The 13,269-nt window shown below is 52.6% G+C and overlaps 1 protein-coding gene across 1 annotated transcript in view; it reads left to right on the forward strand.

Annotated features, from left to right (window-relative positions):
- LOC140404494 (talin-2-like) overlaps positions 1-13,269 on the forward strand; it is a 392,578-nt gene that overhangs the window by 94,698 nt on the left and 284,611 nt on the right. Inside the window, 2 exon segments of the mRNA XM_072493108.1 lie at positions 11,657-11,828; positions 12,970-13,067. Of these exon segments, the coding sequence (XP_072349209.1) occupies positions 11,693-11,828; positions 12,970-13,067 (234 nt within the window). The 5' untranslated portion in view covers positions 11,657-11,692.

Consider the following 13,269-nt stretch of genomic DNA (forward strand, 5'->3'; position numbering starts at 1 on the left):
GCCTCCCGGATGATCCGAAGGTCATCCAGCTTCAGCTCCAGTTCCCTAACACGGTCTTTGAGGAGCTGAAGTTGGGTGCACTTCCCGCAGGTATAGTCAGCGGGGACACCGGTGGTATCCCTCACCACCCACATCCTACAGGAGGAGCATGCAACTGGCCTAGCCTCGATCCCCTCTTACCTGACAGAATATAGCTGCCCTGTGGACTAACTAGATCTCCGCCCTCCGACTCTGCTCCCAGTCAGCTACACTTTCTGTAAACTCCTGGCTCTCTTCTCACTCTTTGCGGAAATGTCGGAAACAAAATGAAAGGAGCATGCATCGTGGCCTTTGCAATGTCCGTTTTGATGTGGCTGAAGGCCTGGCTGGCCTCTATCGACAGGGGGGAAAAGCTGTGGATTGGATCAGGGGACGGGCCTTGTCCGCATAGTTGGGGCGTAGTAACTGAAAAACCCGAGGCAGCGCTTCAGGGCCTTGGAGCAGTGAGGGAGGGGGAACACCAGAAAGGGCGCATGCGTTTCGGGTCGGGGCCTATAACTCCATTTCGCACTACGGAGCCGAGGATGGCTAGGCGGTCGGTGCTAAACACGCATTTATCCTTGTGTATGTAAGGTTAAGGATCTTTGTGGTCTGGAGGAATTTTCGGAGGTTGGTGTCGTGGTCCTGCTGGTCGTGTCCGCAGATGGTGACATTATCGAGATACGGGAATGTTGCCCGTAAACCGTACCGGTCAACCATTCGGTCTATCTCGCGCTGGGATACCGAGACCCAATTGGTGACACCGAAGGGAACCCTTAAGAAGTGATAGAGCCACCCATCTGCCTCGAAGGCAGTGCATTTGCGGTCACTAGTGCGAATGGGGAGCTGGTGGTAGGCGGACTTGGGATCCACCATGGAGAAGACCTTGTAATGCGCGATCCTGTTTACCAGGTCGGATATGCAGGGGGAGAGGGTACGCGTCCAGCTGCGTAAACCTGTTGAAATTAAATGAAATGAAAATCGCTTATTGTCACAAGTAGGCTTCAAATGAAGTTACTGTGAAAAGCCCCTAGTCGCCACATTCCGGCGCCTGTTCGGGGAGGCTGGTACGGGAATCGAACCGTGCTGCTGGCTTGCTTTGGTCTGCTTTCAAAGCCAGCGATTTAGCCCTGTGCTAACTGACTGGTCTGACTGTCGTCGATGACCATCCTATGCTTCTCCCTGGTCTTTACCACCACAACTTGAGCTCTCCAGGGGCTGTTACTGGCTTCAATGACTCCTTCCCTCAGTAGCCTTTGGACCTCTGACCTAAGAAAGATCCGGTCCTGGGCACTGTACCGTCTGCTCCTGGTGGCGACAGGTTTGCAATCCGGGGTGAGGTTCGCAAACCGGGAAGGCGGGTCGACCTTAAGGGTCGCGAGGCCGCAGATAGTGAGGGGGGTATAGGGCCGCCGAATTTGAAAGTTAGACTTTGGAGGTTACACTGGAAGTCTAAACCTAGGAGTGTGGCCGCGCAGAGGTGGGGAAGGACGTAGAGCCGGTAATTTTTTAACTCCCTTCCCTGGACTGTGAGGTTTGCTACACAAAACCCCTTTATCTCTACTGAGTGGGAACCGGAGGCCAGGGAGACTTTTTGATTAACAGGGTGGGCGAGGAGGGAACAGCGCCTTACCGTGTCGGGGTGTATTGAGCTCTCCGTGCTCCCAGAGTCGATTAGGCAGGACATCTCGTGCCCGTCGATAAATACAGTCATTGTAACAGTTGAGAGTGTTCGAGGCCGGGACTGATCCAGGGTCACAGAGGCAGTTGAGTGTTCTCTTCGGGCAGTGTGTGGTCAGCCGAGCTGGGGTCCTGGGGGTCCATCCAAGATGGCGGCTCCCATTGGTCGCACATGGCTGGGGGTGCACAAAATTGCGGCGCCCATCCATCTAACGTGGTGTCAGCGGGACAAGATGGCGGCGCCCGGGGGCCGCACGGGGACCGTGGAGAGGTTTGTGGTGGCGGTCCGCATTTGCGCCGGAGACCGCACGGGCCTGGCATACCACCACGAAATGGTCCTTTTTTACCGTATCCCTTGCTGGTGGATGCGTGGGCTGGGCAGCGCTGCCGGGGGTGCTTGGCCTGCCTGCAAAAGTAGCAGCGGGGCCCCCCGGGGTTGCCAGGCCGCCTTGCAGCACAAGCCTGTGGAGGGATGATGGGGGATGTCTCGGGGTCGACTGCGGAGGGATTCCACGCTGCCCAGGGGGCTGCCGTGCGGTCGGGAACGTAAGCGCGGGCGTTTCTGGAGGCCACATCCAGGGAGCCTGCAAGGGCCCATGCCTCTTGGAGGCCTAGGGTGTCTTTTTCCAGCAATCGCTGGCGGATTTGGGAGGACAGCATACCTGCCACGAAAGCGTCCCGGATCAAGAGTTCAGTGGGTTCTCTCGCCAAAACTTGCGGGCAGCTGCAGTTTCTCCCCAACATCAGGAGTGCACGGTAGAATTCTTCCAGCGATTTCCCAGTGATTTGTCGCCTCGTTGCGAGCAGATGTCGGGCTTAGACCTGGTTTACTGGGCGAATATAATGTCCTTTTAGCAGCTCCATTGCTGCATTGAAATCGTCTGCGTCCTCGATGAGGGTGTAAATTTCCGGGCTCACCCTCGAGTGCAGGACTTGCATTTTCTGTTCTCCCGTGGGTGTGTTTTCGGCCGTTCCGAGATATCCTTTAAAACACGCCAGTCAGTGCTTGAAGGTTGTTGCTGAGTTCGCCGCGTGGGGGCTAAGTTGCAGACACCGGCTTGATTCGGAGCTCCATCCTTTTAAATCTAGCTTATTAAATTGATGCACGATCAATGACCACTAAAGCGAGGTTGTAGTCCAACTGAAGGCTTTAATAAGCTAGATGTTTCCCCCAGCAGCTCAGTTACAGAATGAAGGCTGCTGGGGCGGCATGCGCTCTGATACCTCGCCCAGCATGGCGGAGCTACCATACAGCTTGACCAATCGGAAGCATACAATTTCTACCAATGGTGTTCCATCATTACCAGGTACCGTAATACCTCTACTATCACAGACCTTGTTGAGGAGGATGGGAGTGCTGCTGTGGACAGGGCCCGGAGGGTTGTTCCTTTACAGGATGCCTCCTCCATTTGTACCCAATCTGTGTCGGGTTCTTGTCCCCATCCCCTCACTCTCTCTGCCGTTGCTGCCCAGTGGTAGTATTGTAGGTTCGGTAGAGCAAGAGCTCTGACTTTCCCTCTTTGCAGTGTCGGTTTGGGAATTCTCGGGTTCTTGCCCCCCCCACACAAACCCCATGATTAGCCTGTCTACGTTTTGGAAAAAGGCTTTGGGGATGAAGATCGGGATGGATCTAAACAGGAAGAGGAACCTTGGCAGTTCGTTCATCTTGATCGCCTGCACTCCCCCCGCCAGGGAGAGTGGGAGTGAGCCCCACCGTTGAAGGTCTTTTCTGACTTCCTCCACCAGGCTGGTCAGGTTCCACTTGTGGATCTGTGTCCAGTCTCTGGCTATTTGGATCCCCAGGCAGCGGAATATGTTCTGGGCCATTTTGAACGGGAGCCCCCTTCAGCTTTGTCCCTCCCCCGTTTGGGTTCACCGGGAATGCCTCGCTTTTGCCCAGGTTAAGTTTGTAGCCCGAGAAGGTTCCAAACTCTTTCAGTATTTGCAGTATTGCCGTCAGTTCCTCCTGTAGCTTCGAGACCGAGAGGAGCCAGTCATCTGCATAGAGCGAGACTCTGTGCTCTCTGTCTCCTCTCCGGATTCCCTTCCAGCTTTTCACACCCGCAGGGCTATCGCCAGGGGTTCGATCGCTAGCGCGAACAAGAGTGGGGACAGGGGGCAGCCCTGTCTTGTTCCTCTCTGTAGCTGGAAGTATTCAGAGCTGGTGGTGTTAGTTCGGACACTCGCTTTGGGAGCGATGTACAGGAGCCTCACCCAGGCGGTGAATCCCACTCCTAGCCTGAACCGCTCCAGTACCTCGAGGAGGTAGCTCCATTCGACTGTCGAAGGCCTTTTCTGTGTCCAGGGAGACGATCACCTCTGGTATTCTCTCCCCGGGGTCCGGGGGGTGGGGGAGGGGTCATTATTACGTTCAGCAGCCGCCTGATGTTGGCTGTGAGTTGCCTACCTTTGACAAAGCCGGTTTGGTCCTCTGTGACCACCTCTGGTACACAGCCCTCCAACCTATTGGTCAGGACCTTTGCGAGTATTTTCGCATCCACGTTCAGCAGTGAAATGGGTCTGTATGATTCACATTCCGTCAGGTCTTTATCTTTTTGGGGTATATTAGTGAGATTGTGGCCTTGCCTAGCGTTGGGGGCAGGCTGCCCCCTGCCAGTGAGTCCGCGAACATGTCCCTTAGGTGTGGGGCATTAACTCCGTTTCTCTCTCCACAGATGCTGCCAGACCAGCTGAGCTTTTCCAGCACTCAGATTTTATTTCTGATTTTCCAGCGCCTGCGGTATTTTCCTTTTGGTTTGGATCCCGTGTTTTGTGGCAGCGGATACTGGCTTCTCCGATTCCCCGGACCGCGTGTTTCTGGGCAGCGGGATTCTCTGCTCCCGCCGCGTGCCGATGAGATTTCCCATTGAGGCCACCCTACCCCGCCGGGAGACCCGAGGGCGGGAGTGCACTGCCGACGGGAACAGGGAATTCCAACGGACGGAGAATTCCGGCCATGATTACTTTGTAAAACCCAGGGCATCACATCAGCCTCTGGTGTCTCCAGTCGGGGCGTTGCAACTTGTGCAGCACGTGGGTCCAAGGAGCCATGATCTAAACCAGTCTAAGGACACAATGGATAACAACAGAGGCCTGATTGTTATATCTACTGTTTGAAATTATTGATTGCAAGCACACGCCTGTCTTGTGCTCAGACATATGTGTGGATTTGGCACCGTCTTAAGGAGGTGGTATTTCAAATCCTAGCCTGGAATCTCACAGTCTGCTGCTGGACAATGCCTGTGCAAGGTCACCCTGTTGCTGCTCTCCACTTCTGAAGTCTTCAGTCCTGCCTAGGATCCAGGTAGTGAGGGGAAGGTGCATCACCATTGGCCAGAAGCTGAACTCGACTCACCAGATAAACACTGTGTACAAGAACAGGTTAGAGGCTGGAAATCCTGTAGTGAGTAATTCACCCCACAAAGCCTGTCCACCACCTACAAGGCAGAAGTCAGGAGTGTGATGGAATACTCTCCACTTGCCTGGATGAGTGAGGCTCCAACAACACAAGAAGCTCAACACCATCCAGGACAAAGCTTGATTGGCACCCTATCCACGAACATTCAATCCCTCCACCACTGACGCCCAGTGACAGCCGTGTGCACCATCGACAAGATGCACTGCAACAACTCACCAAGGTTCCTTTGACAGCACCTTCCAACCCCACGACCACTACCACCTAGAAGGTCAAGGGCAGTAGATACCTGGATGGTTCCCCTCCAAGTCTTTAACAGCACTATGGATGTACCTACACCACATGCAGCCGTTCAAGAAGGCAAATCAGCACCACCTTCTCAAGACAATTCATAGAATCGCTACAGTGCTGAAGGAGCATATTCGGCCCATCGAATTTGCACCAACCCTTCGAATGAGCACTCAACACCTGTGTCCCCATAACTGAACCTGCACCTCCCTGGACACTAAAGGGCAATTTATCATGGTCAATCCGCCTAACCTGCATATCTTTGGACTGTGGGAGGAAACCGGTGCACCCGGAGGAAACCCACGCACACACGGGGCGAATGTGCAGACTCAGCACAGTGACTCCAGCAGGGAATCGAACCCAGGTCCCTGGTGCTGTGAGGCAGCAGTGCTAACCACTGTGCCACCGTGCTGCCCGGTAGGGGTTCGGGATGGGCAAAAAATGCTGGCCTAGCCAACGACACCATGTAAACTCGACACTGTTGATTTGGATTTTGGATTTGTTTATTGTCACATGTACTGAGGTACATTGAAAAGTATTGTTCTGCGTTCAGTCCAACAGATCATTCCATTCAGGAAAACAAAGGACATACAATAAATACACAATGTAATACATAGACACCTACATCGGACAGATCATATGGATTGTCGTGGTACTGAGTAGAGGTGATGTGTGGTGAGATCAGATCAGTTCACAAGAGGGTCATTCAGGAGTCCGGTAACAGTGGGGAAGAAGTTATTTTGAATTTGTTAGTGCGAGTTCTCAGACTTCTGTATCTCCTGCCCGATGGAAGAAGTTGGAAAAGTGAGTAAGCCGGGTGGGAGGGGTCTTTGATGATGCTGCCCGCTTTCCCCAGGCAGGGGGAGGTGTAGACAGAATCCATGGATGAGAGGTGTGTTCATGTGATGGACTGGGCGGTGTTCACGACTCTCTGAAATTTCTTGCAGTCCTGGGCCGGGCAGTTGCCATACCAGGCTGTGATGCAGCCCGATAGGATGCTTTCTATAGAACATAGAACATAGAACAGAGAAAATACAGCACAGAACAGGCCCTTCGGCCCGCGATGTTGTGCCGAACCTTTGTCCTAGATTAATCATTGATTATCATTGAATTTGCAGTGCAGAAGGAGGCCATTCGGCCCTTTGAGTCTGCACCGGCTCTTGGAAAGAGCACCCTACCCAAACTCAACACCTCCACCCAACACCAAGGGCAATTTGGACATTAAGGGCAATTTATCATTCGCCAATTCACCTAACCCGCACATCTTTGGACTGTGGGAGGAAACCGGAGCACCCGGAGGAAACCCACGCAGACATGGGGAGGACGTGCAGACTCCGCACAGACAATGACCCAAGCCGGAATCGAACCTGGGACCATGGAGCTGTGAAGCAATTGCGCTATCCACAATGCTACCGTGCTGCCCTTAAGAACAAATAAATCTACACTATATCATTTTACCGTAATCCATGTACCTATCCAATAGCTGCTTGAAGGTCCCTAATGTTTCCGACTCAACTACTTCCACAGGCAGTGCATTCCATGCCCCCACTACTCTCTGGGTAAAGAACCTACCTCTGATATCTTTCCTATATCTTCCACCTTTCACCTTAACTTTATGTCCCCTTGTAATGGTTTGTTCCACCCGGGGGAAAAGTCTCTGACTGTCTACTCTATCTATTCCCCTGATCATCTTATAAACCTCTATCAAGTCGCCCCTCATCCTTCTCCGCTCTAATGAGAAAAGGCCTAGCACCCTCAACCTTTCCTCGTAAGACCTACTCTCCATTCCAGGCAACATCCTGGTAAATCTTCTTTGCACCCGAGTGCTGAATTTGGTGCTTTTTGAGTGCGATAGTGAGAGTTTGGTGACCGAGGGAGTGCTGAATTTGGTGCTTTTTGAGTGCGATAGTGAGAGTTTGGTGACCGAGGGAGTGCTGAATTTGGTGCTTTTTGAGTGCGATAGTGAGAGTTTGGTGACCGAGGGAGTGCTGAATTTGGTGCTTTTTGAGTGCGATAGTGAGAGTTTGGTGACCGAGGGAGTTAGGTGAGGAGGGAGTAAGGTGCTCCTTTCATTTTGTTTCCGACATTTCCGCAAAGAGTGCGAAGAGAGCCAGGAGTTTACAGGAAGTGTAGCTGACTGGGAGCAGAGTCGGAGGGCGGAGATCTAGTTAGTCCACACAGCAGCTATATTCTTTAAGGTAAGAGGGGATGGAGGCTAGGCCAGTTACATGCTCCTCCTGTAGGATGTGGGTGGTGAGGGATACCACCGGTGTCCCCACTGACTATACCTGCGGGAAGTGCACCCAACTTCAGCTCCTCAAAGACCGTGTTAGGGAACTGGAGCTGAAGCTGGATGAACTTCGGATCATCCGGGAGGCAGAGGGGGTGATTGAGAAGAGTTACAGGGAGGTAACCACACCCAAGGTACAGGACAAGAATAGCTGGGTTACAGTCAGGGGGAAAAAAACAAGCAGGCAGACAGTGCAGGGATCCCTCGTGGCCGTTCCCCTTCAAAACAAGTATACCGTTTTGGATGCTGTTGGGGGGGATGACCTACCTATGGTGCATCTGTAAAAGTTGGTAAGGGTTAATGTGGACATGCCGAATTTCCTTAGTTTCCTGAGGAAGTATAGGCGCTGTTGTGCTTTCTTGGTGGTAGCATCAACATGGGTGGACCAGGACAGGTTGTTGGTGATGAGCGCACCTAGGAATTTGAAGCTGTTAACCATCTCCGCCTCGGCCCCGTTGATGCTGACAGGGGTGTGTACGATACTTTGCTTCCTGAAGTCAATGACCAGCTCCTTAGTTTTGCTGACATTGAGGGAGAGATTGTGTCATTACACCACCCTACTAGGTTCTCTAGCTCCCTCCTGTACTCGTGACTCATTGTTATTCGCGATCTGACCCACTACGGTCATGTCATCAGCAAACATGTAGATGGAGTAAAGTTTTGCCCCACAGTCGTGTGTGTTTAGGTGTGTCTGGTAGGCAGCCTTGTGTATCTTGTTGATACATTGCTACAAAGGTATGTCTGTTTGAAAGTTTGACCGAGGATATCACCATTGATTGTTGAAGAATCCTTACAGAATTCAAGCAGATTGAAGTCTGAACATTGCCAAAGGGACCAGCGATCCTGGACATTGGTGAAGCCCTGTTTCCCAATCACAGGATAGAGTCATTTCTAGAATGGAGATGGAGTTCGAGGGGACTGCTCTGATAACTTGGGAGATCTCACCATGATATTCATCTCTTCCCATTGGTGCATCTGAGCCTCCAGAAGTGCCAGCGTCAATGGGGTCACCAACTGCCTTGTCTTGATTCGGTCACATCACAAAAACAAATGAAGAAAAACCAAATGGTGCTGTCGAATTGATGGGACCGGGAACGTGTGGACCTTACAGTTCACATTCTGCCTCCCTCACCCTGTAGATGGCATCTCCGACAGTGCAGCACTCCCTCAATACTGACCCTCTGACAGTGCGGTGCTCCCTCAGTACTGACTCTCCGACAGTGCGGTGCTCCCTCAGGACTGACCCTCTGACAGTGCGGTGCTCCCTCAGGACTGACTCTCCGACAGTGCGGTGCTCCCTCAGGACTGACCCTCTGACAGTGCAGCACTCCCTCAGTACTGACCCTCTGACAGTGCAGCACTCCCTCAGTACTGACCCTCTGACAGTGCGGCACTCCCTCAGTACTGACCCTCTGACAGTGCAGCACTCACTCAGTACTGACCCTCAGACAGTGCGGCACTCCCTCAGTACTGACCCTCTGACAGTGCAGCACTCCCTCAGTACTGACCCTCTGACAGTGCAGCACTCACTCAGTACTGACCCTCTGACAGTGCAGCACTCCCTCAGTACTGACCCTCTGACAGTGCAACACTCCCTCAGTACTGACCCTCTGACAGTGCAGCACTCACTCAGTACTGACCCTCTGACAGTGCAGTACTCCCTCAGTACTGACCCTCTGACAGTGCGGCACTCCCTCAGTACTGACCCTCTGACAGTGCAACACTCCCTCAGTACTGACCCTCTGACAGTGCAGCACTCCCTCAGTACTGACCCCCTGACAGTGCAGCACTCCCTCATTACTGTCCCCCTGACAGTGCAGAACTCCCTCAGTACTGACCCTCTGACAGTGCGGCGCTCCCTCAGTACTGACCCTCTGACAGTGCAGCACTCCCTCAGTACTGACCCTCTGACAGTGCAGCACTCCCTCAGTACTGACCCTCTGACAGTGCAGCACTCACTCAGTACTGACCCTCTGACAGTGCAGTACTCCCTCAGTACTGACCCTCTGACAGTGCGGCGCTCCCTCAGTACTGACCCTCTGACAGTGCAGCACTCCCTCAGTACTGACCCTCTGACAGTGCAGCACTCCCTCAGTACTGACCCTCTGACAGTGCAGCACTCACTCAGTACTGACCCTCTGACAGTGCAGTACTCCCTCAGTACTGACCCTCTGACAGTGCAGCACTCCCTCAGTACTGACCCCCTGACAGTGCAGCACTCCCTCAGTACTGACCCTCTGACAGTGCAGCACTCCCTCAGTACTGACCCTCTGACAGTGCGGCACTCCCTCAGTACTGACCCTCTGACAGTGCAGCACTCGCTCAGTACTGACCCTCTGACAGTGCGGCACTCCCTCAGTACTGACCGTCTGACAGTGCAGCACTCCCTCAGTACTGACTCTCTGACAGTGCGGCACTCCCTCAGCACTGACCCTCTGACAGTGCGGCACTCCCTCAGTACTGCACTGACAGTGTCAGCTGGATTAAGTGCTCCGGTCGCTGCAGTAAGAGCTGAACCCACAACCTCCGACCCGGAGGTGAGTGCCACACACTGAACCCGCTGGATGTGAATTGAATTGTAATTCATTTTGGAACCTTCGGGTAAAGTGAATTTAATTTTGGTTAAATAATCACCCTGTGCTATCGGTATTAATCTTGAATGAAAATAATTTTCCTTGGAAAATAGGCGACAGGTTTAGATAAAGGATCTGGATCGGCGCAGGCTGGGAGGGCCGAAGGGCCTGTTCCTGTGCTGTAATTTTCTTTGTTCTTCTACCTGACCCAGTCTTTGAATGATTAACACAAAGCGCACCTTACACACGCACACAGCATCATGAAGCAGCCAGGGTATTTGCTAGCTGATTGAGGATGTTGGTGTTGAATATGTGTGGTTGTGGTGTTTATTCCAGCTTCTGTCAGGATCTGACTATAGTGATGGCGAGCTGCTCATTCCCCACTTCACAGCACTTTGCTGCACGCTCTCCGCGTCCTTACACCGAGTCTCCAGCTTTGTAAAATTACATTTTTGTTTCTTGCTGACCTGATTTGATTAATGTAGACAATAGTTTTCGGATGTTTGCATCAATGCAGAACAGTATCATTCCTGACAGTGTGGCGAGTCTGACTGTCTCTTTCTTGATAAATCCGTGCCAATATTTTTCTTGTATTTGACACGACTTTCTGGTACACTCAGGGTGTTGTGTCAGGGACAGACCAATCTGATGTTTGTGGTTCGGGTGGGAATTTTGTGACAAGCACCCAAGGCTTGCTGAGAGTCCCACTTATTTATCAGAGGCCTAGAATGTTACATAGAACCGGATGGTGTCATAGAATTTACAGTGCAGAAGGAGGCCATTCCACCCATCGAGTCTGCACCGGCCCTTGTAAACAGGGCCCTCGCCTCCACCCTAGCCCCGTAACCCAGTAACCCCACCTAACCTTTTGGACACTAAGGGGCAATTTAGCTTGGCACTGCTTCCTCGCATCATCAAGGACCCGGGTTCGATTCCAGCTTGGGTGACTGTCTGTGCGGAGTCTGCACGTTCTCCCCGTGTGTGCGTGGGTTTCCTCCGGGGGCTCCGGTTTCCTCCCACAGTCCAAAGATGTGCAGGCTAGGTGGATTGGCCATCAGAAATTGCCCCTCAATGTCCAAATGTTATCTGAGGTTACAGGGATAGGGTGGAGGCGTGGACCTGGGGAGGGCGCTCTTTCAGAGGGTCGGTGCTGACCCGATGGGCTGAATGGCCTCCTGCATTGAACGGATTCTATGATTCTATGAACAGCACTGTGGGTGCACCCACACGGCATGGACTGCAGCGGCTGAAGAAGGCAGCTCACCACCATCTTTTCAAGGGTAACTCGGGATGGACAATGCGGTCTTACCAACAATGTTCCCATCCAGTGAATGAATTTTCAATTCCTGTTTATTTGTAAAGTGAAGGAACTCTCTCTGCTTTCTCCCCCAGGTGTGGTGAGGGGACAGTTTCTGTTTGCTTGGCACCATGGTGGCCCTGTCACTGAAGATCTGCGTCCGCCAGTGCAATGTTGTCAAGACGATGCAATTTGAACCTTCCACTGTGGTTTACGATGCCTGTCGCATAATCCGAGAGCGTGTGCCCGAGGCACAGATGGGACAAGGTGAGGCCGTGGGTCCTGAGCATTTATTCTCCCCTCCAGCGGAAATGCCTTCGCTGGCGTGGTTCTTACTCCACCTGCAGTTCAGTAAAGAAACTGTGTAGAATAACGGGCAGAATAAACCTAATCGTAACTATAGCAACAACTTGCATCACACACTAAATATTGTTTGGACAGGATACAGGTGGTTTTTAAGGAGCGTTTTGAAAAACATAGAACATAACGGCGCAGTACAGGCCCTTCGGCCCTCGATGTTGCGCCGACCTGTGAAACCACTCTAAAGCCCATCTACACTATTCCCTTATCGTCCATATGTCTATCCAATGACCATTTGAATGCCCTTAGTGTTGGCGAGTCCACTACTGTTGCAGGCAGGGCATTCCACACCCTTACTACTCTCTGAGTAAAGAGAAAAGGGGGATGGCGGGGGCTAGTGGGAGAGGGGGGTGTTGCTGGTGATGGAGGTTGCGGGAGGGAATTCCAGAACCTCGGGGCCCAGGCAGCCAAATGCACGGCTGCCAGTGCAGGAGAGGAATCAGCCACTGGCTTTCCAACTCGCTCAACATTCCATTGGCTGTGAACCCCAAAGACCAAGGGCAGAAAGCAGTCGGAGCCTTAGGAGGGGGTGGGGTGGAGGAGAGGGCAGGCTTGGAGGACAGAGGGAAAGGGCAAAGCGAGGAATGAAGCTTGCTGGAGAAGGCAGGGAGGGATGGAGCGGACAGAGGGGAGGAGGCAGGAAATGGATGATGGGGTAGAAGCGAGGGAATGGGGAGTGGGCAAGAGAGGAGGGGGATGGGTAGGGGAGTGGGCAGGGGGAGGAGTGGGTAGAATAGGAGGCACGTGGAGGACTGGGAGGGGGTAGAGGAGGGACCGGGGGGAAGGAGTGAGTAGAGGAGGGAGAAGGGGAGGAGGGCGAAGGCGGTAGAGTTGAGGTCATGGAGCGATGCAGGGAGGGAATGGGATGAGGAGAAAGACTGCCTGTTAGTTCTGAGCTCGATTGTATTTGCATTTTGGAATGAGCTTGGCGCTGGGATAATAACAGGATGTACAAATTCAGTACATTCGACTGGGCTGTCCTGAATCATCAGCTCCAAGTGCAAACCAATTCGTCACACAACAATCTCTGTTCATTCCTGTTTTTCAGCTTCCGATTATGGATTGTTCCTGTCGGATGATGATCCAAGGAAGGGGATTTGGCTGGATTCTGGCCGTACTCTGGATTATTACATGCTTCGCAGCGGGGTATGTCCAACTCTCCTTGCAGCTTCGAGGAGAATGAGCTGCCAAGCTCTGCTCGTACTCAATATATTCTCCCTCTTGAGTCTTTGATGTGATTTTCATAAAAGAGAGAGTGTAAGAATGTTTGATCAAGGTGAATGCAAAGGGACAGGATTGCGGTTTAGTTTGCAACAAACAATCTCATCAAAGGTGATGCGAGAACATG

Source organism: Scyliorhinus torazame, chromosome 30 (genome assembly GCF_047496885.1).
Source record: "Scyliorhinus torazame isolate Kashiwa2021f chromosome 30, sScyTor2.1, whole genome shotgun sequence".
NCBI lineage: Eukaryota > Metazoa > Chordata > Chondrichthyes > Carcharhiniformes > Scyliorhinidae > Scyliorhinus > Scyliorhinus torazame.